General features: G+C 47.4%; 1 protein-coding gene across 1 annotated transcript in view; it reads right to left on the reverse strand.

The window, feature by feature from the left end:
- Nucleotides 1–2816: 2816 nt before the first annotated feature.
- The window catches only part of LOC133353085 (keratinocyte-associated protein 3-like), a 43016-nt gene continuing 17887 nt past the window's right edge, over nucleotides 2817–27945 (reverse strand). The window contains exons 3-6 of the mRNA XM_061569203.1: nucleotides 21260–21319; nucleotides 16167–16376; nucleotides 9224–9370; nucleotides 2817–5461 (exon numbers count right to left, since the gene is read on the reverse strand). Of these exons, the coding sequence (XP_061425187.1) occupies nucleotides 5312–5461; nucleotides 9224–9370; nucleotides 16167–16376; nucleotides 21260–21319 (567 nt within the window). The 3' untranslated portion in view covers nucleotides 2817–5311. The remainder of the gene's footprint in view (nucleotides 5462–9223; nucleotides 9371–16166; nucleotides 16377–21259; nucleotides 21320–27945) is intronic.

Here is a 27945-nt window from a genome sequence, read left to right on the forward strand (position 1 = left end):
AAACGATTTACACATTGCGATCTCCCCGCCGGCCAGTGTGTGAGAGAGCGAGAGCTTGAACCTCCAGCCGCGCTCACAATCTCCGCTCGAATATTGGCTCCAAGCCCCCTACCCCCTAACCTGGCAACCTCCTGAAACTCACAAATTATTATATTTAAAAAAAACAGCTTTAGCTGTTTTCTTCTTCTCACACAACGTCTTAGCCCTGCAAAAAAATCTACTCCAGTGTCTCGTTTAAAAACTCAAGAGCACACACGTGCTCCTATAAAACTGAGATCTCCCATTTACCACGCGGACCTGTGCATCAAAACAGCGGTAGGGGAGCAGGCGCTGTTTGCGAGCACCTATTAAGGCCACCACGGCATCCGTGCGACGAGCGGGCTCGAAACCGATCAAGCCCCGACCGCCTTTGTCCCTCTCCTGCCGATGCTAATCAACACAAACAAAGCAAAGCCGACTCATTTCCGGCCGCGTCAATCTCAGCGCCCCGCGCACATGACGGAGTTCAACGGTGGTCAGTCGGAGCGTGTCGGTGACCACCGCATGAACAATAACACAAACACATCGGGCGTCGGCGAGGTGACGTGCATTGTTGACCGTCGAGGCAAATGCGATGAGCGAGCACCTGCTCAGGCTGAAATGGCCCGAAACAAACTGGTGTGGCCGGAAAAGCCATCCCCCAGTGCTGATGTTTGAACACGAGAAACAGGTGCTCATTTAAGGCCGAGTCAACCTAGGGGATGCCTTGGAAATGTGGAAACACCACCAGGCGTTCGCGGCCAGAAATCAAAATTAAACGTCGCCAGGCTCGCAACAGTGCTCTAACCGCTGCGCCACCACTCCCCACGCACAGACATGCGTACACGTTACATAAACACAGAAACAAATAAAACGTGGCCATTAAGGAAATTCGTCTAAGCACCTATCTTTGGTTCTGAAAATTGGCCCCTCTTGCTTAAGCTCCCAGCGACAACTCAATGGGTGCCAACTAAAGCATTTACGCCAGAGCATTGCCAAGGCGCGATCAACACTTTGCACGCAACATTACGGGACTGGGGCCGCGAAACGTGCACACATTGCAGACCCCTCACTTGCGCTCGTCATTAACGCTGCCTCATTAGCACAGAAAACCGTTCCCACTTGACTCAGGACATCGCCATGGAGAGAAATACGCAACTACATCGTCAGCCGTTTCCTCTGCTCTCTTGATGTTTACTCATCTGCAAACGTCAGCCGACTATACAAATTTCTGTTATAAGGCAGCGTCAATGATGGACTTTTTAATTTACTTATTTTATCAACACTCGCACATTAACAAACCCTGGTTCACCCCCGCGTACGAAATGATTCTATAAAAACCCAGCTGATCGCTGTGATCTGGGAATGTCGACAGTCACAGTTCGGTCCCACAGGAAGGACGAAATAATAGTTATCATAATAATCATAAGTCGATATACCTCTCCAGTCCAGCAGCTAGCTGGTCCTGCTGTCAAACCTGAGCTGATGTGGTCATTTAAACCCAGGACGGGGGCCTCCTGAGTCTCAAGACGACCTTTTTTCAACAGGGTCCAATATTTATACGGACGCGTCAATACAACAAACCCACGAATAAATCCCCACTTCACGGCCATCGGCGCACCGATCTCTGCTCGATCCACCAACTTCGCCTCCCGAGCACTGGATTCAAAACTCAGAAAACCCTCACGGTGCCTTGTCTGAGGCTAAAGTTTAGGGCGAGAGCGAGGGGCGGGGAGGTCCTACTCGGAATGTTTGCCCAGTTCCCTCCTCGAGTTGAAATAAACTTTAGAAATGTGCACAACTGATGGAAGCCAATTGCGTTTGCGCTTTCGATAAATGTGTTCCCGCCACGGGAACATGGAATTTTCACTACTGGCTCAGCAGTTGCCAGTGGTGATATGCGCTGGACAATTTCTCGTTTGATAATAAATACCCACGAAAGCCTGGTTTGGTCTCAACATTTTCAGAAGGGTGCATTGGAAAGTTTGGCAGCCAATTCCTTCGCGTTTGGCATCGGGGAGGAATCTGCATTAATGGAAGACAACCCCCACACTCTCTCAAATCTCTGCACGGATATATTCCAAAATCCCCTACTGGCATCTCCTGGTCACCTCACAGCCCACAGCCCGAACTACTATCAAGTATTCCCAGGGAGTCGCCCATTCAAACACTAACTGCAATCAAACCTGCTTGGCTTCAGAGATATAAATTAGGTGGCACATTTAGATTGATCTAGTCATTAGAAAAACCGAGGAGACGGGACTTTGGTTTGACGAACCTGCCTTCCCTTCATACACACCCTTCCACACCCTCGCCGGACATTGTGGATTTTAATAGGGTGGTCGAGGCAGACGAACGTATTAGGACTGGTGCAGGTGATAGTAGAGAGCGACTCACCTCCTAATGAAAGCCACCTATGGCTCATTACCTTTACGGCTCGGCGTTTCCAATTGACCTTCAAAGACAGAGGGGTGGACGGATGGATGTGTGGGTAGGTGGGTGTTTGGTTGGGTAGGTGGGTGGCGAGCCGGTCTCAATCACGCGTCTTGCCTCCCCCGCCGCTTGAATTCTCTAGGCAATCCCGTTCGCCCGACCCACATCCGCGAGGCATTATCATTGCCGCTTAAAAAAGCGAGGCCGCTAGGGATGGAGAAATAAATTACAGCTCCAAAAACAGAGCCTCAAATGATGAAGAGGACGCCGGTTGACTGTGGCCGGTGCCACGAGCGGGCGATTGCAATCGGCATTGAACGATTCACCCCAACTTACCCCCCCGCCCACAGCCCCCCCCCCCCCGCCGCCACCACCCCCTCCCACCGCATGCGATTTGATTGCTACGATTCGGGGTTGCGAAACAACCCAAGAACCAATTCCTTTTTGGTCGAGTTTTCACCGCCACATTTGTAGTTTCTCATTTCATTTGGTCTCGTTTGTACAGTTTTGTTCCCTCCACTATCATCAATGCCACATTGGTATCTCATGCATTTAATTTGCAGCCATTATAAGCAATCAATTCTCATGCGTGCAATTTGAAGCATATCATGAGCATAATAATTTATATTAATGAATCGATGGATCATCTCATGCGTAAATTCCAATTACGTGAACTATGCGGAGTGTGTGATATAGTCTCGTAGCGGGATTCACACACTGCCCATCATCACTCCAAGGTCAATAAAATTAGTACCACTTTGTTGACATCAACAAGTGGTTGTTCTCCACAGTAAACATCCACTGCCATGGTCATGTGGAATTTCCTCGGAAATGAACATCAGCCCAATGCTTGTTTTGAGCAGGGAGACACGCTTGGCGTTTGTCTTGTTGTTGTGTGGAATGATGCGCGTTCGTAACGACTCAAAAGAAATGGCAAGTGAACGAACGATAATTGGAGACATGAGCCAAGACTTGATAAGATGAGCATGTGGACTTGGGCAGGACACGCCGAAGCTCGGGGGGATTATGGCCGACGGACACTCCCGACAAAACATCAGACCAAATGGGAGGACGCTCACTACAGAAACCGATCAATCAGCTCCGTCCACGTGCTAGAACGAGACTGGAATCGCAGGACGAGAAATGGCGACAGAGTGGATCAGGTCTTAATCCAGCAGAGAGATCATGGCCGATGCTGATGATGGATATGAAACTTGTACATCTAGTTTGGAGTTTAGAGCTCTCGACTCCAGTGGGGGTCAGGTGGTCAGGCCTCATCGCTCTCCGCAAGGAAAAGGCCAAAATCCCGCACGCGCTTTCCCCTATAAACACAAATTCAGTATCGGGTACCAACCCTGAAACAAACGCGGTCCCAACTCTAGTTCCAATCACGCGCACCGAAAGTCACCTGGGATGATGAGTAATAACATTACGACTCATTCAAGGATAACAAAGTCTATTGCGCCATAGCCCCAAATGATTAAGCATCTCATCATAACCTCGCACCAACACTGAATGTATAATGGCGGCCGTGTTGTCGAGAAGCATGACTGTGATTCTCCCACCAAAGCCCTGCCATTCCCACATCACAAACTCAATTACACACTCCCCCCCCCCACTGTTACTCATTTTATAATCTCTAAATGCCTCTCCCTCCCCCCCACCGATATAAAGTCTCGAGCTTTTCCTTCCCAACCCCTCCGCTCCCTGCAGACTCCATTTAAAGGTCCCACGGTGCGCTATTCAGCTGCAACCACCCCAATGTAATTACTGGAAATTTTCCCTTTCACCACCACCACGTACCCCCCTCCCGCCCCCACCTACCGTGTGACATTACGGACCGCTGGGGAAAACGTTATCAGCGAGCACCTATTAAGGCCGTCACAGCATGCACAAGGCAGCGGCCTGACGCGCACAGCCGACTGCTCTTACGTCATCCATGCTGCTGCTGCTCACCACACGAATTACATTAGTACTCAATTAAAGGCTGGGTCAACATAGGGGAGGCCCAGGCCAGGACGCCAATTGACCATCGACGTTGAGGCGCATCACGGCCAGGAATCGAACCCGCGGCTCCCAATGTACTAATGTAAAAGTGACGCGTCGACTAAACGAACAAGACGTGAAATATGAAGCACGCGAATGGCGGGCCTCTGAAGGCACTCAGTAGTGGTTTGTGAATCTTAATGTAGGCGGCTGGAGGGAGCAAGCGTGGGTCACTGAACCACCACCACCGCCCCCCCCCCTCCCTCTTACCCTTGGTTGACACAAGCGGAACCCTCGCAGCGCTCATTTGAAAGCACGGTGAGTCGGCGTTGTGCGCTCTGCAGCCAAAAGGAGGCCACGCACGAACACAGAGACACACGTGCACACGCACACACCTGGTTTGGTTGTGTGGGTGCATGCGCACGAGCACACACGTGGCACAGTCCGCATGAACTCATGGTGTGATTACGCGTGCCCTGTGCGTTGCGTTCAGCGTTCACGAGTTTGTAGTGCATGATTGAGTGTGCGGTGCAAATGAATGGGCAGCTTTGTGAATGGGTGGTGTGTGTGTGCGAATGGGTGTAAATAAGATTGCACGGTAAGCGGGAATGAGCGCTCTGTGTTAACTGCTTGTGCCAGTGAGTGGTACCCAAATATACGTGGTGTGCATGACCAACGTGAGTGAATGCAAGTTGCGAGTTACCAATTAGCGAGAGTGAATAAAGAACACCGACGAACAATCAGCATAAGCTATGTGACGGTGCGATTGATGTCACAGTGTAAGCCACGTGGCGGTGTGAGTGATGTGACGTTGCGAGAGTGATGTGGTGGTGCGAGCGGTGTCGCCGTGGGAGCGACGTCACGGTGCGCTGCTCTAGACAGACACGGCGTTCTCCACGATGAGCTGCCGGTTCTCGATGGGCGGCTGTGCCTCGGGAAGATTGAACTTCACCTTGGCGCTGCTGCTGACGCCGCTCTCCGTGTCAGAGTCGTCGCCCACGACACTCGACACCTCAACATCCGCCTGTGGCACGCACACAAAGACAAAGATCCACCGTATAGCATTAACAGACTGTTGGAGCAAGGGCTGTTAACAAGCAACAATGAAGGCCAGCATGGCACAGAAGGGGATGGGTGGCCAGCACCACACCCGGCCCTCGCCTCCCCAGTGCTGATGTTCACACACCGCACCAGGTATTAATTTAAAGCAGAGTTGACCTAGAGGAGGCCCATGACTGGTTCAGCTATTTGCCACTGATGGTGGCTGTAAACAGAAATCCAACTCAGGTGACTGGATTCTAGATTTGAAGCCTTCATGACTGCAAGGATTCATATTCTTAGGTTTTTTTAGGTAAAGTCACGTAGGTAAAAAATTAAAATTAATAAAAGTAAAATAAAAATCACGACGTTTCGGAGGCAACACAAGCTTCCGTCTTCAGGTGGAACCGTAATCTCTCATTTACTTGATTCAGGTAACTGGGTTTGAGTGGGCTAACGAACAATGCTCCCACGACAAAGATCCCCCGTAAAGACTCCAATAGGCTTTTGGGGCAAGTGCTACCACAAATACACATTTACATATTCACACACACAATTACACACACATGCATACATATACACATATTAAGACACGACACACATATATACACAAACATACACATATAGCCTGTAACACGATTGTTCGGGTAAGTGCTTAAAGTGAGCAGCTAAACTAAACAATAAACTAAACTGAGCCATATCGTTATTTTTCAGAAGCAACCTAGGGCAACCTAGGCCACGAAAGATAGCTCAACGAAGTGACTTATCCCGTGGACATTTATAGCAACCACATACTCCAAATGCATGTTCATAAATGTGGAGGAAAAAAAGCCGAGGACCCAGAGAAAAATCCACGCGACCACGGGGCGAGAACATTCAAACTCCAAATATAAATGTGTCATGGTCGGGATCGAACCGACGACCTCCTGCATATCGGGAGTTAACATTTCGCCAGATATGAAGGGTAACACGGCGGTCGCGGTAATCTAAGGGGTCGTCTGGCCAGTAGCATGGCAGGCTGCCTCTGTCTCCCCAGCGGTGATTGTACACACCGTCGCAGGTACTCATTTTGAAAGGTCGGCTTCAGAGACCATTGACTCTTATTGTTGCTCTATTTGTGAACTCCGTTTTGCTGGGCTCACTGTGTAGTGTGTAAACAGATGCGCAACTGCACCCCACACCGTCAACAATTCTCTATGGGGCTGTGCATGCTTGTGTGTGTGTATTTCTATATACACACACAAATTGGGGGAGGGATAGGCGTAGCGGTTAGCGCGTTGCGCTATGGACCCGGCGACCCGGGTTCGATTCCCACTCATGGCCAACACTGGTGACGATTATCTGAACCGGTCCTGGGCCTCCCCTAGGTCGACTCAGCCTCAAATGAGTACCTTGTGCGGTGTGTAAATATCGCCACTAGGGAGACAAAGGCGGTCGGTCGTGGTGCTGACCACCCACCCCGTCGTGTACCATTCTGGCCTTCATAGGTGCTCGCTAAAAGCACTTGCCCCTAAAGTCTGCTCAGGCTATACGGGGGATCTTTGTCTTTGCCTTCTATACACACACACATTTCTCTGTGGGGCTTCCCGTTATTTTGTATTTTTACACAATGGCGCACGCATAGTGAGTCATGCACACAGAGTCAACCTGGATGAAGGGGGAGGTTACTGCTGTCCTGCCCATATTGGACATCTGTCAAGAAGAGCTTCATAGCTCATAGGATTCCTCCAGTCGAAATAGAGATTCTGATATTGTATGTGGTGTGTTTAGGTGCCATCGGCGGGGGATATCACGGTGGTGGTTTTGTTGGAAATTGTGGTGACCAGGTTGGCACTAGTGTTGGGTATTAATGGCGTCAACAGTTGTAGTGGTGGCAAGGCTAATGGTGTCAGTGATAGTAGTGGTCAGGGTGGCGTAGTAGTGAAGTTGGTAGACTCTTTAATGGTTGTGTTTGCGGTGGTGGTGCTTGGTTGGCCCCGTGGTGACGTCACCGTCACTTAGTGGCGAATGGCGGGTATTGGCACTGGTGCTTGCGGTACTGATCGTGGTGGTGTTGGTGGGGAGCGGTGGTGCAGCAGATCGTGTGCTCCGCTACAAACCCTGCTACACGAGTTTGATTCCCGCTCATGGCCAACACTAGTGGCGATTATCTTAACCGGTCCTGAGCCTCCCCTAGGTAGACTCAGCCTCAAGTGAGGAACTCGTGCAAACATTGCCACTGGGGAGACAAAGACGGCAGGGCACGGTGCTGGTCACCAACCCTCTCGTGTGCCGTGCCAGCCTTCATAGGTGCTCGCTAACAGCACTTGCTCCTACAGTCTATTAAGGCTACACGTGGGATCTTTAATTTTTGTGGTGGGGTTAGTGTTAAGTGTTATGAGTGGTGGGAGTATTGGTGGTGATGGCGGTGGTATTGGCAGTGATGATATCGGTGATGGTGGCGGGAAAGGACATAAGCAAGGTGAGTGTAGAAGCAATGGGCACATGAGTTATTTGCACTTCTTACTCGGTTGAACGTATTTTGCACCGTACGTAGCCAACCTTGAAATAAAGTCTCAACTCAAAACAACTAAAACTTTGCCGACACTCAAAATGACATGCTCGTGACTGCACTCTCAAACGTTTTAATGTCCGAAGTGCATAACCATCACTAAAAGCTACTGAATGTGACTTTACGGCCTTTCCCTCATTGACAAACAGCCCAGGACAGACACCCTGTGAGTGTATCTATACGGTTATGAGGTGAAATTTTGATTTAAAGCTTTCCTAACTGCAGGGATTCATATTCTTGGTTCTTTCGGTAAAGTCACGTAGAAGGGAAATAATAATAAAATTTCTTGCTGTGGATTTCACACCTGATGATGATTGCTTGTGTTGCAGTCGAATCGTCGTGATAATTTTATTGTTTATATTTTTATATTTTCTTATTTCCCTTCGACGTGACTTTACCAAAAGAACCAAGGTTATGAGGTGATTATGAACATTTGCAAGCACTCCAAAAACGGACGCTCTGACCAGAGACGGTGCATGGGGAGAGCACAGTTAAAAACCCGCCAATATTAGTCTCTCAGTCGAACATTCGTCGCCAGCCCTTCGCACTTTTGTCAGAGGTGGAAGAGACACGGTTAGCTACGTACGGTGCGAAGGAAGTTCAACATACATACACAACCTCTGTAACTTTCTGACCCGCCCCTAACTGGACATCTGTAAAAACAGAGCTTCATAGCTCATCGGATTCCTCCACCAGTCTACATAAAGTTTCAGATTCTGATTCAAAACCAGCAGTTCAATGGAGGCTCTATCAAAGAGAGGCGACCACCACTGGCGAGGAGCCACACGAGTAGAGCTGCATCTAGCCGGCCGCTGCACGGGCTCCAAAATCAGGGGCACGTGTCCACTTGTTACTCGTCTCCATGCAGTTGATGTAGCACCTCAGTTGGCTGCAGGGTTATTTAAATGATGCAATCACGCACAACGTATGCAAGTCGTCAACAGGTCGATTACATGCGCGCGACCCGATGGGCGCGTCGTGGAAATGCGAGACTCCACACCGATCGATATTAATCGATGCGTCGTTGCGTACCTGGTGACCAGAGTTGTTTGTTTTGTGAATTTGCGTTTTCTCGCAAAGGATGACGGATCTGTGTCTGTGCTGGCAGAGATGGTGAGATGGAAGTGGTGGTGGTGTGGCCGGTGCATGCGGTGAGGCCCATACGACCGGTATGGTCAATGTTTCTGCCTACGCCACCTTTTGCATGTGGTTCTCGTAGGGCGCGGGGTGCATGCACGGCCCGCATCCACGCAGGATCACAGCCACGATGATGCAACGGATGGACAGCCCCATCTCCACCAGCGCCATCAGTACTTCTATCAACCACAGGGCCATCGTGGTGTCCTGCACAGGGCGGGGGGGGGGGGGGACGACACCATCGCCATCGCAGATGAAACGACGCAACAACATCATATCAACATGGGACCTTTTTTGCTGTATCAAAGTATTAAAAAATAAGAATAGGTTTCACCCTTTCTGGCAATAAAACCGGTGTCAAGATGTTCAAACACCAAATAAAAACTATTTGCAAGGAATAATGTCTGCATTAACCACACAAATGCAAAAAAAAAACATGCTCTGAGAATAAAGGCATCGTCTTTGAAACGGATGGGTCTTCACCAGAGACAGCCTTCTTTAGGGCCTCGTCTCACCAGTCACACCAGAGAATGCCAAACAGGGCGAACAGTACAAAGACAATGCCATTATCAGGGCATTCATAGCGTGGGGTGACGCAGCTACAACGTGTCACAAGATGAAGAATCCATTCGAGGAACTCTCGCAGTGCAACCCTTCATGTCAGAGGGCGGCCTGCGGATACCGATGACACAACTGCCTCGAAGATCCCTTCGAGAGATCCTTGGGCGACACTGAAGGGGCAACACATTCCCACCCACCGTGCTACAGAGATTAATGTTTGTCCTCAGACAACTAAACTGATGTTTTTACATGTCAGAGTTGGAATTTAGACAAATTATGCGCAAAACCAAATTTTATGTTTTTTGCAGTGGTTGGTGACAGGGCTAAGAGGTCATCAACTCACCGCACTTGAAAATCCCTGTTAATAATCACAGGCATCTGCCGAAATCCAAACCCAGGATAACTGTGGTGCCAACTCGAGCTTCCTACATCTTAAAAACAAGCCGTTTGACGTGTATTTATTGTAAATCAGCAGATCTAAGTCTCTTGCTTGCAAATCTCTCAGAAACTCCCCTCCTTCCTCGACGCTTCCCCCCCCCCCCAACACCGCTCCATCCCCCCCCCCCCACCTCGTAAACGACAATGATAAATAATTCAAAATGTATCGCGAGACGCTAATGGTGGTACATTACACGAGACAATTATGACAGCGGTGAAACACTGAAAAGGCAGGAGTGAGTTATTGCTGTAAGGAGAGGTTGTGTGATGTAATGGAAGGGAAAGTCATAAGTACGCTGTGTAGAGGAGGCACTTTGGGGCCGTCGTTCATTTGAACCGTACGCATTCTGCGTGATTCACTCACTCCCGCCTCGAAGCGGGTGTGCCACACGACATGCCACCACACCCCCACCTCCACGTGGGTGCGGTGGAAGCAATTCACCCAACCCATTTAGCAGCTGCATAGATTATAGCTGTGAACCATATGCTTGCATTATGTTGCCATTATTACATGAACCAACATTATGCTTCGCTTATATAGCGTTTTAAGCAGACACTTTGCATTGCAGTGGAGTTGCATTCATAATGATTATGCTGGTTAAGATTCCGAGCACTGTTCCTGACCAGTGTTTGTGTGGGGAGTGATGGCGTAGTGGTCTGTGGCGTGCACTATTATACCCGCGACTTGGATGCAAATTCACGACCACGATGCACATCAGCAGCAAGTGAAATATGAATCTGTCTTATGCCTCCCCTAGGTCAACTTCGCCTTAAACGAATGCTTGGTAATATGCGTAAAGTGTAAGCATCCGCATTGGCAATTAGGAGACAAAGGCAGTCCTGTTCTGGCACCACCACCTCCTCCTCATGTGCCATGCCAACCTCAATAGGTGCTCGCTAACAGCACTTGCCCCAACAGTCGATACAGCTAAAGGGGAAGCCGTTGTGTGTGTGTGCATCTCGTTCAAAGAGCATCATCTAAAAGAATACAACAGAAGGGCGCAAATAAATATTCTTGTCATTACCAGCGCTTTAGTGTGTAATGTCACGTTTTCTTGGAAACGGATCTCTTTGGGTGGGAAGGAAAGCAAGTGTGAAAGGAGGGGGGGGGTAGGGGGGACTGCTCGGATGTCGGATTAGCGATGGGCGTTCTCGTGGGAACTGGCGATTCGGAAGAAAATACCGCTGCCTCTCGGCATAACAAAAACCCCTCCCCGGGCCCTCTCTCTCTCTCGAAGGTAATCCCTTTAGGGAGACCGTGGTTACAAAAAAACACGGGAATATGTTATAAAAACAAAAACACTGCGGTGCTGGCAAATGGCCAGGAAGAAAAGACAAAGAGCTGAGCAGCAGTTTCGGAGTCAACCCTGGGCACCCTAAATGGGCACACGGAGCGCACACACACAGCCACTCACACCCCTTTATATTATTAATACCCCGTTTCAGTTTAAGCTTTTGTTAGGTACAACACGCGTGTGGGTACAGAGGGGAGCCCCAAATGTGAGCGTGACCTTATGAAAGCAAAGGGAAAATATTCATAAACAGATGTTGGGGTTTTAGGAAGGATAAAGTGATTTCACAATTACAGCCTTTAGTTAATAAATGAGTCTCGTGACTCCATTTCAAAAGGTTCCTGCTTAGAATATTTTAACAAATCCATTTCGAGTATTATTGAATATCTCGACTGACGGGAGATGGACAAAATTAACTTCTGATCGGAGATAACTCAGGCGAAGAGATAGCGAAACGAACGACAGAGTAATGAAGACATGGAAGAGAATGAGAAAAATTGGGGAGGTCTATGCCCAACAGTGGAAAGTTTCAGGCTGAAAGCTACAATAACAATACCATGTGGGTGGACACCAGCCTGCCTGGAGAAAATCCATGCACACTATAGGGGATAACACTCCACAGTGTACGCAGATATACGTTTATGAACCTACTTGCTGTACAACCACCTTCCGGCCATATTGCAGCTGGGCAGGATTAGGAGGATCTTAAGTTTTGAATGAATCCGTAACCGAGTTATATTTATGCAAGGTCAATTATAAACTTGCTGTCCTGCTACGTCTTGACAACCTCACAGAACAGCTGTTTGGTAGTCTCACAGCAACATACGTCTTTGTGATCCACACAGAACTGGATTATGGGTAGGCATGTAATGGTTGACCCCCACCCCAGCGATTCAATGACATATCACAACTGGGGGGGGGGGGGGGGGGGTCATGATTCGTCTCGTTTTGCCGTCTCACTGAATATCACCATTTCTACCATTCCGTTTGTACAGCTTGGTGAGCTTCCGTTAACCTTAATGTAACATCGGTATATCAAATGAATATGATGTTTGCATCGTATTTGCACGTTCACAATTTCAGTGTACGCACTTATTTGTGCCATGAAGAAATTACATCAAAAAATATCATCGTAAAGTGCGTAATTACAGGCGTGGTGCAGCAGCACTACCACCACCACCACCATGCCCCGAGTTCCAATAAAATTCCCTACGAGTGTTACAAATCGAGGTGAACGCTGCGGGCGAGCCGAGACGCAACACGTCTCTCCAGAGCGGCTCCTTCGTGAGCGACGTCACGGCGAAAAAGCAGAACACGGGCCACCTCCCCTCCTGCCCGGGGGCAATGAATCACGCCCCATTTAAGGCTCCCGGTCGCAGCGAGCAGCGGGCCTGCTGGCCGCCGAACATGCTACGGACGCCAGGTAGCACGTCGAGCAGCCGGCAGATGGAGGGGGGAAGGCGTCGCGCGTCCAAGGGATGGCCACATTGGTGGAGCGTGATAACGCTCACGCGCGCATACAAATGTACGCACGCGCGGAAGCTTGCCTAACGGGCTGACATCTCTATTACCCAGAAAACTCCGCAACCCGTGCGTGTGCAGGTGCCAACTGGGACGCGCCAGACGACGGGCCTGGGAGGAGGCGGGGTGTGTACCAACTCGCAAAGTGTGTGTGCGTGGAGGGGACAAGTTGTGTCGTGATAGAAATGCAGGAAGAATTCAGGGCGTCACTCTTTAACAGCTCCGTAGAGTAATGGGTGGTAAATGCAATTGGTGGTGCTCTAGTCTGAGAGAATGACTCACAATCGAAAGAGCAAAATCAAATCGTGATTGGTGATAAACTTAGCCAAATATCAACATAAATAAGGAACACTTTGTGAGAAGTCAACAGTTTATTGTTGTTGTTTGAAGAATCCAGCTGAAAAACACCTCTCATCCTGCCCCTAACCAACTAGGCTGTTTGTGTGTCCCAGGCAGTCAGACATGGGTTTGAAGATTCATTCAGGAGAACAAAAAATAAAAATTATGGTCAGGCACTCTTGTCATACTTCATCCAGCAGTGGATTGATCATAGCTAATGATGACGATGACTAAGACATCATTCCACTGATGTTATAATATTAATATTTAACAAAATACAAACATGTCATTGACACCGCAAGTGGCATCATGACATGCCTGGCCATGCCATTTAAGGAATTTTTTTCCTTATTAACAAAGTTTCATATTCACGCTGGACAGCCCAGACGTGGCCGAGGTGGTTCGCTTCAAGAGCAGTTTATTTTTGGATAATTTTCCTTCACGACCACCGATGGAGATGGCAAAGTGATTTCCGGGTCAAATGAGCATTAAGGTGGTGGCCCATCCCCTGTTTACAGCCCTGAGCCAGCGGTGGAAATTCCACAATTCTATGGCAAGGGCCACTGTATCCAAAGAACAACTACTGTTGAATTTCCCACAAAGAAGTGCTGATATTATTACCCTGGAGGGATGGTGGGCTGAGGCAACGCACCCCAAAACAAGGATTTTAACTCGCAGACTACCGCCTGCAGGCTGCTGGCTCTACCGCCTGCAGGCTGCTGGCTCTACCGCCTGCAGGCTGCTGGCTCTACCGCCTGCGGGCTGCTGGCTCTACCGCCTGCGGGCTGCTGGCTCTACCGCCTGCGGGCTGCTGGCTCTACCGCCTGCGGGCTGCTGGCTCTACCGCCTGCGGGCTGCTGGCCCGACTGCCAGGCCACCTGGCCAGCTTCGTGGAGATGAGTGGGACCGCAATGTTTGTACAAATCACGACGATTCATTTGATTTGGAGCGGATGGCGTCCGTCTGCCTGCTGCCAGTTCCTGTGCCGTGTCGCTGTTACAATGGCTTCCTGCCAACCGACTGGGAACGTCTCTTATTCGAGTGGACGAGAGTGAGTTGATATTTCATAATCGCTCTTTGGAGGCAGACTTGGGTAACTGTATTTGCATTAGGGACAGTTGTTGTCGAGATTTTTTTGTTAACGTAAGCTCTTAGCACGCGTTCCTGCACACGCGCCGGGATTTCAGGCTGGCACACTTAGGCTCACAAAGGCCATTCAACACGCGCTCCCAAACACACACCACCACCCTCCCCCCCCTGTGGAACACAAAATGGCCATTCCATCCGGCAGAGTGTCTACCAGCTGCGTTTTGACATCTATTCAATCTTTGTTATCATGGATGTAAATTTGAAATTATTTTTCAAAAGGTAAAGGTGTAGCCCTGCCATTGCTTGCTCACGCGACTGAGTGGGAACTCTAGCCAGCCCCTCAAGAGTAGATTTGGCTTCCTTTTCCACACTGATCAAACGTCTTAGAAGAACCCACATGTGACCTGCAAAAATGGCCCGGGTCCATGTTGCAAATTAGACTACCCCGGGTCTCTTGTGATCTCACCTAGTTATATAAAATACACTTGACCTGCCGTTCGAACAGATGATGTTGTACCCATTTATACTGCTGGGCGGAACGACGCAGGAGAATTTAAGAAATTGGCCACATTGTGTAAACTGAATGTAACTGGTGCCTCTGGATTGCAAGTCCAGTGTTCTAGCCATTACACCATGGCGACAAGACTAAGAGAAAAAAGTTATTTATACGTCCAGGAAATCCTCACTAGATTTTTCAAGCTCATTTTCAAGAGGGTCCTGCCGCCCTCAGATGTTTGACCAACAGCATTTTAGGAGTCCTCAGTACGTGGGAGTAAATAAGGAGTTCTCAGATAAGCCCCACATACAACGAGCAAATCGGCTCACAGATAGGTTCATAAACTTACTCTATTGCCATCTCCTGCCCACATTGCAGCCCAATAGGGATTTTTAGTAACAAAAATAAATGCGTGTATTTAATTAACCCCTTCCCTTACAAAGCACTGGATTAGATGTGCACCACCACCAGGCCTGGCTCAATGTGAATCCAGGTTTCTAATTGTAGGTGCCTGGTGTGGAGGTGACCGCATCTACCATGAGATGTTCGGGCGCCGTTGAGAGTGGATCGCCGCTCTTTAAGGGTCGTGATGTCAAGGCCTAAATGCTGAAGAGACGCTGTGGTCAAAGGCGTCTCCTGCTTGAGTCAACTTCGTGGCTGTACTTTTGTCTAAAAAAAAAAAGACCACATGGCTGTGGTGATAATTAAAGTATGAGATTTTGGCTTGGCACAGCTTAACATAACCCAAGGATATGTTAACCCTTTAAAATAATTACGATTATTTTCCTCCAGCGGGCAGGGGCGGATGGCTTTGGAGGGGCCGGGTGCATGGAGCGGCACAGCACCGGGTCATTAGTGGAACGTGCAAGGCACGGCTCGGGTCAGCTATGGCAAATGTCCGTGGCAACGTGGCGACAGCGTTGGTCGATGCTGGCAAGGTTTTTTTAATATTTCTATTTATTTATAGGTAAGGCCCACTGAGCTATACAGCTCGTGCTCAGAAGCAACCTTTCCACAAATTATAGCCATACGAAGTACAAAATGTATAGGAGCCAAATACTCAAAACGCACGTTTCTAAAATGTGGAGGGAAAAACCGAAGGACCCGGGGAGAAATCCACACGACCGCGGGGAGAGATACATGCAAATTCCAAAAATACAGGCATCGTCAGGGTTGGGATTGAACCCACGACCACATGTACACCAGGCCAGGTAGATACCATCTCACTACCGCGGCGCCCAAGGCTGGTAAGTGGGGGCGGACTCACGTAGAGGCGGGAGGGGTCACTGGCGCAGGGTATCTGCGTGACAGACTGCCCCGACGAGCGGTGTCGAGCCACCTCCTGAGGCTCCATGCACTCCTGCTCCAGGTTGCGGCCGTTGCTCTTGACGGTGAGCACCACGGCCAGGCCAAGCGTCACCCAGCACAGCGCCGTCAGCAGGCAGCAGAGCGAGGACGTCACCAAAAGACCCGTTTGCTGCCACGGCAAGTGAGGAGACAGAATCAGAGTGTTTATTTAGACTGGAGGAGGAATCCAATGAGCTATGAAGCTCTTTTCACAGATGTCCCAGTTGGGGGCGGGTCGGCAAGTTACAACAAACAATACAAAAAACGATAGGAATGCAAAATACAGAAAAGGCAAGCAAGTCACTGAATAAGAAAACATTGCACAATCATGTACATTTCTGCAGATTTTTCAACGCTAAATACAAGCTTGGGCAAGGCAGCAGAACAAGAAGAACAATCCCAGAGTCCTTCAATAAAATTGCACATTAAAATTGAATGATCGATACACAGGTAAGGATCAAAGTTACAAATCACATTTGCCAACATGTGGTTGTGTCCAGCACCAATCTTCTGCTTCAGGATAGCGTAGCGAGGAATTGACGGAACGAGGTTCGGCTTGCGTCAGATGTCAAGCAGAGAGTGCCCTATCGTCCCTCGGCATCTCCGTTTTTTGTCCCTGCAGCTACGCTGACCACTTCTTGGTTGTCGTGGACGCGTCCAATTTTGTACGACAAAACAATGAGTTACGTTGCATCATATTTGGGTTGCGTTTCACGAAAACTCTGCAGTCAACGGGCACCTGACAAACCGTAACGTCGTCGCGCAATCTATATTCTTACGTTCGAGAAACATGCACCAAATGGTGTGGGTTGTATTTCATTATTTACGTTTTATGCAAACTACACACTACGCAAATGTTATGCCCGGGGTAATGCAGCAAACAACATTTTATAAACAAGACCAACTCTTGTTTTTATTACAACTGAGACAGTGACAATAAGTTTAGAAAACAGGCTACATGCATGATTCAAAGAAAGGCTGGTATTTGAGAATTCATCAATTCGCTCGGGGTGAATCATTGCATAGCCAGCAGCAGTGGGGAGCCAACGTGAACCGGTGAGGAAGAACAATCATAAAAATGTGAACCGAATCGGGACCCTGAATAATTGCGCTTGCTCAAACTGCGGAGGGGGTGGGCGAGTCGTTCTATCCCTACCCAGCAAGGCAGGCATGGCGTGCAAGTGATGCAGTGATGCGAGGCCACATGATGTATGCTCAGCCACCTTCGTCTCCCCACTCCACAGTGACTGATGTTGACACCGCACTTCACCAGGTACTTATTTAATGCCGGGCTGATCCGATTCAGAAACCGATTTGCTACGAGTGATGGCCATCGTGGACAGCAGAGGACAGGGGGACAGGAATCAAGCCTAGATTACCAGATTGACTGACAAATATGCTCCAACGCACCCCCTTTATAAAATCGCACACATACAAACACAGAAAACTACAAATATCCCACGTGTAACTTTAACGACCATTGTACTTTTAGCTTTTAAATGCTTTTAGCTAGGATCTACTGAGGCCTACATGAGGGGAGGGGGTCGTGTGACCAAAACCATGGTGCAGATGATCACACACAATCACGTGTGTTTATGTTTGGCTGAGTCAACCTAAGGAAGGTGCATGAGAGGTTGTGATATCGGTTGCCACTGATGTTAGCGATTGGCCAGGAATCAAACAGATTCGTAGCGCATTGCGCGAACCACTTCACAAATGCTCCTCATGACAAAGACACACACACACACACTCCCACACATTCATCACAATGCAGCAAACACCACGCATGTGGTGCAAATGTCGGACGGCATAAGCAACCCATTGAACATACCCACATCAGGAAGGTCTGATTGTTGCCATGGTAATGGACACAGGAGTGGGGTGGGGAAGGGAGAAGGGGAATGGATATGTAATCTAGGAACAGGGAATGCGAGGCGAGGGGAGGCCATCTTCTTAAAATGCTCAACGAGAAATTGGCCAAACATCCCACACCGGATCTTTCCCGAAATGGTCTTGAGATTAAGAGTCTCTGTGCTGAATTGAGTAATAAGGCAGCGCTAATCTCTGTTGTTGGTTCCGAACCATTTTGTGTTTTAATTATAAAAACAACGGTTAAACAGAAACATTTTATGAACGAATATCCTAATGAACTCATAATGGTTGTCAGTACTGCACCGAGGCCGTACCGCTAACATCCTGGGTTCAGATCTGGGTTTCGCCACCCATGGTCAAACCAGAAGTTGTGTTATGTTTTTAATGGTCTTGTCCCAGTCACCAATAATTGCACCCACGCCCCCCACCCATGATATAACAAATGTGGATTTTCACGTGAATCAGCCAACCTTAGCTCTCAGGGCTAACAATTAGCATATAAACGACCAACGACTGAGAACTCTGTGTACAGCGCATGAAGAAAGACCACCTGGTGCTGGATGAGAGAGGCATATCAATTTATTCCGAGTAGACATCATGGTTCTACTTTAAGCTCATAAGAAGACTCTACATGGACTCGATCTCTCTTGGCCGACTGAACTGCGGTGTGCTCGTCTCGGTTCGTTCACGCCTTTCACATGGCACAGGAACATTTTGGCTCTGTCCATTCGCAGCACGCACGGAGAGTGACAGAACCTTTTAATATTACGCTTCAGGCCTTGGAAACTCATCACCGTCCTCAGCAAGTCACCCATTCACCATCCCTTTATTCTCAAATCACGCCCAACTCATTTTTTAAAAATCGATTTCAATAACGTTTTATGTTGCAGCAAAGCGTGTTTTTTGTAAACAATTTCACTCTCTTAATTGCCGTTTTATAGGAACTATACATTATTTGTCCTCACTTCATGTGGTCTTGACGTTGCAATACGCTACACAAATGCAATGCCATTTTTTCCTTGTGTACAGAAGCGACCCCTATTGAAATGGCCATGCGGTGTCACCCTCCGGGGTCGTTAGCCGATGCCACGACTACGCGGGCGGTCCCGCTTGCCGTGACAGTCCCAGGGGGAGGCCGCTCATTCGCCTCGTGCCTTCGCTGCCAAAATCATTCCTTACAAAAAAAGAAAGTCAAGTGCTGCCTCCCTTGTCCCCGGTCCCAGTCACTGCAGGTGAGACAAATTCAAGGGGGTATCCAAGGACAGAAAGCATGGAGGGGGTGGGGGTGAGGAAGAGGGAGAGGTTGAAGAGGCGAAAGCCAGACTGTGGCTCATTCCCCAAGACATCGTTTCTGCCTGCCCTTGCACCGGGCCGACACAGTGAGGGATCAAATTAGGCAAGCAGATATACAGTGTTGCTCAGGGTCACAGATTTCATTTTCACTGCTGATATGTGGGATGTAGTGTGGCAGTGTAATTTTGGGTGGGAGCACAGTATGGTGTGAGGTGTGCTTTCCGGGGACATTGGGGCCGCACACATGTGTGCAATTCGTACCACTGTGATATAAACCTGGTGACTCGAGTTAAATTCCCAGCCACAGCTAACATCAGCGGCGAGTGATATCTGTTCCGGTCATGGGACCTTCCTTCCCCATCCCGCACTGACAAGTGTGGTGAAGTATGGCTAAACAACCCCATTGACCGGCTAAGTATTAGAACTGTGAAACCCCTTAACCTATTACGATTAAACTTACCGCACAAGTTTACCGATACCAGTGGCTAGTTTTTGGGAAAGATTGCCAATGTTATGCAGTTTCTGCGTAATTAGCACATTAGGATGGCAAGCATAATGGCAGCATCCTTTATGCAGTGGCTAGCCAGTGAATCTACTGCACGTGTACGTGTGTATGGGTGTGTGTGGGTGTGTGTAACACATCCGAGCCACTCAGTTGTTAATTATCTGAGCAATAAAAATTATGAACTGGTCTAAAACAATTATATTTCCTCCTTTGTTTAAAATACAGCTTGGAATATGATTTAGAAAAATGTAAGTATTGATACTTGTAAACAAAAATTATTAATATTAGATTTAAAAAATTAACCTGTAAAAACAAAGTTTTTCACTATAAATCCTTTATATGCGTGGCGGCTAGAGTCCTCTCGTCCTCTGGCTTGAGATGGCTGCCACCTATGGGTCAGATGATTGTCTGCCACCATTAAGCAATTGGTAATTAAATATCATTTTTTTTCCCTAAAAAGTGTAAAAATTTTGAAAAAAAATTTCACGAAAATTAATTGTCAAGCACAACGAATCTGTGTGGAAAATGTCAGCTCGATTGGATCACGGGAAGTGGGTTAAAAAACGACCGAAAGATTTGCACGGTCGTAAGCGCGCAAGCAAGCAAGTGAACTTAATATAAAGGATTTAAAAATGATTATGATTACAATTAAGGGTGATAACAAAATAACATTAAAAAATTACCAAGTGGGTCTATTTAATCACAGAAATTCAAATAAGTTTAATCTATTGATCGATTTGCTTTCTCAAATCAATGCAGTGGCAGGAGGGTTTGTTTATTTAACACAAGACAAACCAAATTTCGATTTAAAGCTTTCGTGACTGCAGGGATTCATCTTCTTGGTTCTTTCGGTAAAGTCACGTGACTTTACCGAAAGAACCAAGAAAGAAAGAACCAAGAAGACAAGACACCATTAAGGAGTATCAGCTCAACTCAGTCTTACGAATCAAGATGTGGCCCATCAACACATTGCTGTTCCGAGTACTAAATTATCTGCAAGTCACCTGCAATTGGTTTACTATCTCAACAGATATCTGATGCTAAGCAGGCTTGAGCCTGGACAGCTCTCGGATGGGTGACCAGCATGTACCGTATAAGCTGGTTATGATAGGGCTGCGGGACTATGTTTGGGAGCAGAATCGACTGTTGTACTGTACTTCTATGCCAACATGTCTATGCTCCCTGTCGCCACGAAGCTACACTAACCAGCGTAGAGAAGTATAACAATGATCGAATAATCCCCATGGCCCACAGGGTGGGGAAGCCATCATCCTGCAGTGGATTGACAAAAAAGCCGTACAAGTACACATTGTAAGTGACAATTCTGTTACTTATTTACTTACAAAGCAAGGTCTCTGTAGGTTCTTGGAGAGAAGGATGGCAAACACGCCTGTTGCAATGCACTGCAAACACACACAAGAAGACAAACAATCAACATTTAGAATTGTACAAGAAATTGAATTACAATGTATGCTGTAAGGGAGTACCTCTTAACGCCAGAACCACATCTGGCCACCTGTTTTCCCAGCCTTGACGCTCACACGCATTTAAGGGCGAGTCGACCTAGCAGAGGCTCGGGAGAGGTCCAGACACCAATTGATACCGGTTTGTACATCTTAGCCAGAAATCAAACCTGGACCAGCTAAAATGCAGTACAGTGGTCCAAGCACAACACAACTGCCCTGCATTGAGCCTTCAATTCAAGGGGATGCAGAGGTCAAGGCCTGGGATCATTTTATGTTTGAGGCCAGTGTCAATCAAGTCCAGTCAAGGAAGGCACCCTAATGAGGAGCTCAGTGTCAGCTGTGACGGCGGCAGCACGTTGGACTAACCATCATGCACGTTATCGCGAAGAAGGGGGGGGGGGGGGGTGAGTTACGACATGGGTAGCTTTGGACTCAATCTGCCAATGATGCTCCCTTGCGGGGCCCTGGCCCAAACGCAATGTTTTTTTGGATGTAGCTTTGGGCGGGCACGTGATGTTTTTTTCCATAAGCGCTTTAAGAGGTAGGGAGTAAGAAAAAAAACCTTTCCTTCAAATTCAATCTCCCTCCTTTTGTCGTTTCATTTACAAGCGGGTCCTGGGGATTGGCGTTCCGGTGTTTTAAATCACACCTCGAAAACAAATATAAAATAGCCGCGACTATTTCACGTGCGATGATTACTCGGCGACGCCAGCGCCTCTCGCGGCCGATGAAGCGTGCCGGCGGCTGCCGCCACCACGACGCCCGGGATGGCTGGTACAAGCCTTGCCTTGACGCGGCGACGGCGTCGCGAGGAGATTTATTGTTCCTTTAAAGTACGACCGACTGAGCACCGCGCTGCAAAAAAAAAATGTCGGGAAAATTCCCAAGGCCAGAGAAACGTTTTATTCCGCCAACAAATGATGTTCCACTTGCACTCTCTCAGCTAGCGGTGTACCGCCATGTGAGTGACCCCAGAAGCCAGTGTCACACAACTATTTCTGAAGTCACTTCAATAGAACTCTTCATCCACACTCAGGGCACACCTTTCGATGCCCTAAAACGATTGGTCCTGCCGTGTCAATCAAACGGAACAAATTAATTCTCAAAGCCGGAATAAGACAAATTAAGTGAACGACGGAATCAAATAAGATGTGCTTTTTTGTGCACGTGGTCATTAGTTAATGGACTGAGACCATGGAATCAATACACTTTAATCAAGGGTGACTGAAACCCAGATTCAAACCCTGGTCTCAGTGGTGGCTGCACTCAGCACTGGCCGCTGAGCCACCCGGCCATCTCCCAAGAGAATGCTTAACAGCTTCCTCAGCCAGCCATGTGAAAGAGAAGGCAGTCGGGTGGGAGCAAGCGAGCGAGTGAGCAAGCCTTTTGAGTGAACTTTTGGCCGGTGTTTTTCGCTCACTGCAAAACACTTAACCTTCTCAACTGCAAACTGTTTAAAAATAAACTCAACTCCACAGCAGCAAGATGAGGATTGTCGCCTGGCCACAAATGATCGTACCAAAGCCATGAAAAAAAAATTTCCTTTGGGTTTTTCTCCCCAATCCCATTCCATGTTTGCTACTAGTATTGCGCTTGAAACGTCGTGTTTTATTTTATATCTATGTGACTTCACCGAAAAAACCATAGAGTATGGATTCCTGCAGTCACGAAAGCATCAAATCAAGATAGTATTATGTTGCGAAATGAAGAAGTATTTATTTGGAACTGAGAGCTAGAAGTGCATCACGCTGTATTAATTTGGCTTGGCCTAACGGTGAGAACCGACATGCATCTGTATGTGAGGCCACAACTCATGGCCTGGTCAATGGCAGGCACTGGTGTATTAAGATGCAACCCAAAGAACAAAACGCTTTATCGTGGAAGACATGTGCCTAGCAAGTGTGTCCCAGATGGCTACCAACATGAGCATGAAGCTGTACGAATGTGACACAAGGCTTTACTGTCAGAGTGTCATTATAGAAATATAATTGCATCACTGTGCCTTCAAGACCATACGTTCTAATACATCGTCAATGTAGTGATGTCGCTCACGCAATATTATGGCTCTCTTGATGATATCTATAAAATATTATTTCCCATTACCAGAGCCTGACACTCATGTCAAATACACAGGACACACAAACTAGTGCTCAGCACACAATGATCAAAATCCATTCCTATGGCCATTGAAAACATACCACGTGTTTAAGAATATTACATGTCATGCAAATGATATGCACACAATATGCTTCTGTCAAATTTACCCAATGGAGCAAACAAACCTATACATACAAGACACGTAGAGAAAAACCAAAACTAAGACGATGCTAAAATTGAGCCAAAAAAAATACTCAAATGGTTGAATCGAGTCGCGGGCCCCCGAATTGAGGCAATTAACATCATTCCGCGGGGGGGTCGTATAGTACCAGGTCGACTCAGTGCGCATCGACAAGGTGAGGGCCGCACACGGCTTCTGGTGCTGGAGGGAGAATCTCTCGCCGCACTCGCCGTGAACACGGCACCACCGCAACCAGTCGGCGCACAACGCAAACCCGAGCATCACCCCCCCCCCCAACACACCCCCTCGCGCCTCACTCCCGCCAGCAAGCGAGATTTAGGGCAGATTTGTACCTCCAAGCACAATTTATCCTCAGCATTCACCGCGATACCGTCCAGAGTGACACCCCAACCTTATCATTACAGTGATTACAGTGACCGTGCTCAATCACTCCGAGCATTTCATTTTTGCGGCTCCTGATGGCGCAGGGGAGTCCTTGAACGTGACCCTTCAAAGTATCCAAACACAGACTTCATGCATCGTCAACTCGGTAATTTTGCTGGAGCAGTCAACACCTGATGACGGTTGCCTGTGTTGCTTCCGAAACGTCGTGATTTAATTTATTTTCTCTTTTTTACCTACGTGACTTTACTGAAAAAACCAAAGAGTATATCAGAACGGTAGTACAGCACAAATGCGAAGGCCCACCAAGGATCGTGAGATTCCAAAGCCATGTATCGTATCGGATATATTTGAAATGACAAGGCTTCTTGCTAATGATCTGTTATTGTCATTGGTATCCAGAATGCTACCTCTCTTTGCACATTGTGTTTACGCATCCATTATTTTCACGGCCAGGAGGAAGAGTGGTGGAGGCCCAGTAGTTCCTAAACTGGAAAATAAATCCGACTGCCACCCGTGGCTAACTTCGGTGGAGTTTTATACCTGAGCTGGTACTGGGCCCTCTTCCTGCTTCACCAAAAACCACACTGACCGGCAACAACCACCATGACCCATACGGCGTGGAAAGGACTTCATTATGCAGGGGATTGACAAAGGGTAGTAATAGTTAATATTGATGACTTATGGTATTCATCGCTGGCATCATTCCGTCAAAGTATAATGTAAAATAAATATTTTTCAAGGCTGGTGCCTTGGTCTGAATGAGTTTTTATGGCAACCGTTTACAGAGCAACTACAAGGAATGTACGACTCGACCACTGGCACGGGCAAACGGGTATTCCATGGTTCTGCCAACTTAAATACCAAGAAGTCCATGTAGAGGTTTTAAGCAGACCAAGTTTTAAAGCCCAAACATGTATGACAGAGTGCATCAATGCGTTTTTTGCTGCAGGAAAAACTTTAAATATTTGGCTGGGTGGTGGGGTGGTTACATGGTGGGGTGCCTCGCACTTAGAAAGTGCACTTTAAAATCCCTGTGTGTGTGGTGTCGAACAGCCAGTTAAGCAAACAGGATCAGTGAGCACCATTTTGATGGAAATCAATAATGATTGCCCCCCCCTCTCCTATGCGCAGACTGGCTGCTGCTATAGGAATGTAGAATTTCCACATCTGGCTGGGGGCTGCAAAACAGAAGATGAGCACCGCTCCCTCCTGGCGTGAGCGGAACGCACTTTTGATGCTTTGAAAACCAAAATGACCGCATTCAAGGTGGGAGCACAAACACAAACCACAGAAACACCACCTCCCTTAACGTCACCTGTTACGTCTTAACATGGCAACTGCCTGCCCCATATATTTGGTACTACTTTACATGTATGTAAGTATTTATCACGTAGTTTGTTATCTTAAAGCCCTTTGCCAATCCATTGCTCAAGGACTTCACATGCCATGTCGGTCATGTGGCTTGTTTGACCATATTTCACCACGTTGCGGGTTGGAGTTGGCAAATTGATTGTAACATTCTCAATCAAGGCCAGTCACTGACGTTACCCATGATCGGGAATCACAACTCAGGTCGCCGGAATTATCATGCAGCGCATCAACTACCGCGTAATCATTCCCTGCACGATAGAAAGACAAAGATCGAGCCTCATACACAGTCTGGTGCACAAGCGGGTGGCGAGGCCAGAAAGCCGAGTACACGTGTTATGCAATGTAAGTTTGTGTGTGCGAGAGCAATGCCCATCCATGCCCAACTAAAGTCCATAAATCACCGAGCTGGCAGACGAAGAGGGTCGTTACTGCCGCAGTTTATGGCGCGGGCCCCACTTCAATTTCATTACGAAAGTTGACGTGGCAATCAATTACCTCGAGCCGTGCAGAACATCGCGGACGATTCGAGATAAACAAGTTTCGACCGCGCATTCGTATGATCTTGTGCTTTGATTTAGTGTGCTGATCTTTAAAGGTGCATTTGAATATTTTTTATACTCCTACAGATGCTCCTGCTGTTGTGGAGTAACTCATGCAGCAAGCTATGGCTACAGGGTTTGGTGATACATGTTGTTTATGTCGTTTATTGTGAAATTTCGGTCACAGTTCCTATGATCACTGTTACATTGCTTATGGCTTTATTTTGGGGATTTCGAAAAGTTTTTTGGTTTGGCCATGTTTGTTTGTTGTAGTACAGAGTTAGAATGATGGCTTTAATCTAAGTTGTCTTGTGGTTGTTGTTGTTTGACTTGCATCCCACTGGGATTTTTGCACACAACGTTGGTGTACGGTGCTTTTTCTGGAAGATTTTGCTGTTTTTTCCTGAATTTTTCTGTTTGCGCGTAGTCACTTTAAGATGTTTTCTAGGTCATGTTTTTGTTTTTTGTTTGTTGCGGTTGCACCAGATTCAAGAGCCGAATGGCTCACAGAGCTATACCAAATAAATTAACCTGAAAACTGAACCACTACATTTCACCATCCCCATTGCTAACACATAACACTACGCTCACCGCCCCCACTGCTAACATGTAACACTATGCTCACGACCTCCATGATAAACACTTAACAAGAGGAATGTAAATATTCATCAGCTCCTTAATTAAAATCTACTCTTACATTCACTCTACACGGCACAGGACATACGTTTTTGTAACTTGGTAAAAACTTGTTTTTATCGTCTATGCCGCCATCCATTGGTTGCTAGTTGTCTTAATTAGCAACCAGTGGACTGTGACAGACGATGAAAAACTCGTGTGTAATAATTGATCAGTTCCAATGTGTGCCAATTACATCCCAATGCTGCCATGGACAAACAAGGCAGTACAAAGGAGACAGGCGATACAAATGAAATTGTGCAAACACCTACAAAAAAGGAATCAATTCTTGAATGAAATCGTGGTGCCAAACGGTGACGCTGTGGGGGACGGTGAATCGTGACATGTCTAATGCCTAATAAAACAGAAATATAATTGGCTGACATTACAGGCAATGGCCCCAACTCCGGCTGATGAAACATTAGCCCTCTATGCTAATGATGACACTAATGAGGCGTTTGCGTCTCTGCTTCTACGCTGATACTCAATGCCGTAAGCCATGTCTTGGTTTGGAAATCAAAATTCGGGTCACGAAACAACTAATTTCACTCCCTGGTACGTGTAGAATTTACAGAGGAATCCACAGAATCTGCGCCGCTGGAACAATTTTCAGAGGAATCCACAGAATAATCTGTGCTGCGATAAAAAAATGAAACCTACACTGTTAAGATAATCGATGTTTAATACAGGTAGTTTCATGCAGCATTTGATTCTCATAGATCGATTTTAATTGATGGGTGATTACACATCCATGAGGGCCCTTTGATTCTAAAACGTTTTGCCTTTCTCCTAATTAAGACTTCAATTGCGTTATCGGCATCACGTTCCGAGGCTGAAACATGCCTAGTAGAAATTAGTCCAACAGTGAAAGTGCAACACCTTGTGCGAGGGAAAGGCACTGGAAGGAAACGCGACAGCTGACATGGAAAAAAAAGTCCTTACAATCGTCTTAAACTACACGAGAGGCACACTTTTTACATGGTCTGCTAACAGTGTCCTTCGCACGATAACACTGGTCAACAAAAAAAAATTCTGGCCTGGACTTTTGCAGCTGTTTTAAACTAATTTCAGGGTGCTGATTCCAAATCTGATCTCAGATTTGCTCTATCACATCATTTTTATGCTATTGGCATTCCCCATTTTCATTGATTTTACCCGAAATTAACTCTGTCACTTATGATTGCAAGTTGTTGCGAGTCAGTGACTGCTTTAGTGTTAAAATATGGTGCTGTATTTTTAGGATAGTGTGTTTATAATATCATTTTATGTAGATATCCACATTTATTCAATATTTT

The sequence above is a fragment of the Lethenteron reissneri genome, chromosome 42 (genome assembly GCF_015708825.2).
Source record: "Lethenteron reissneri isolate LAM-NWPU_2019-01 chromosome 42, ASM1570882v1, whole genome shotgun sequence".
Taxonomy (NCBI): domain Eukaryota; kingdom Metazoa; phylum Chordata; class Hyperoartia; order Petromyzontiformes; family Petromyzontidae; genus Lethenteron; species Lethenteron reissneri.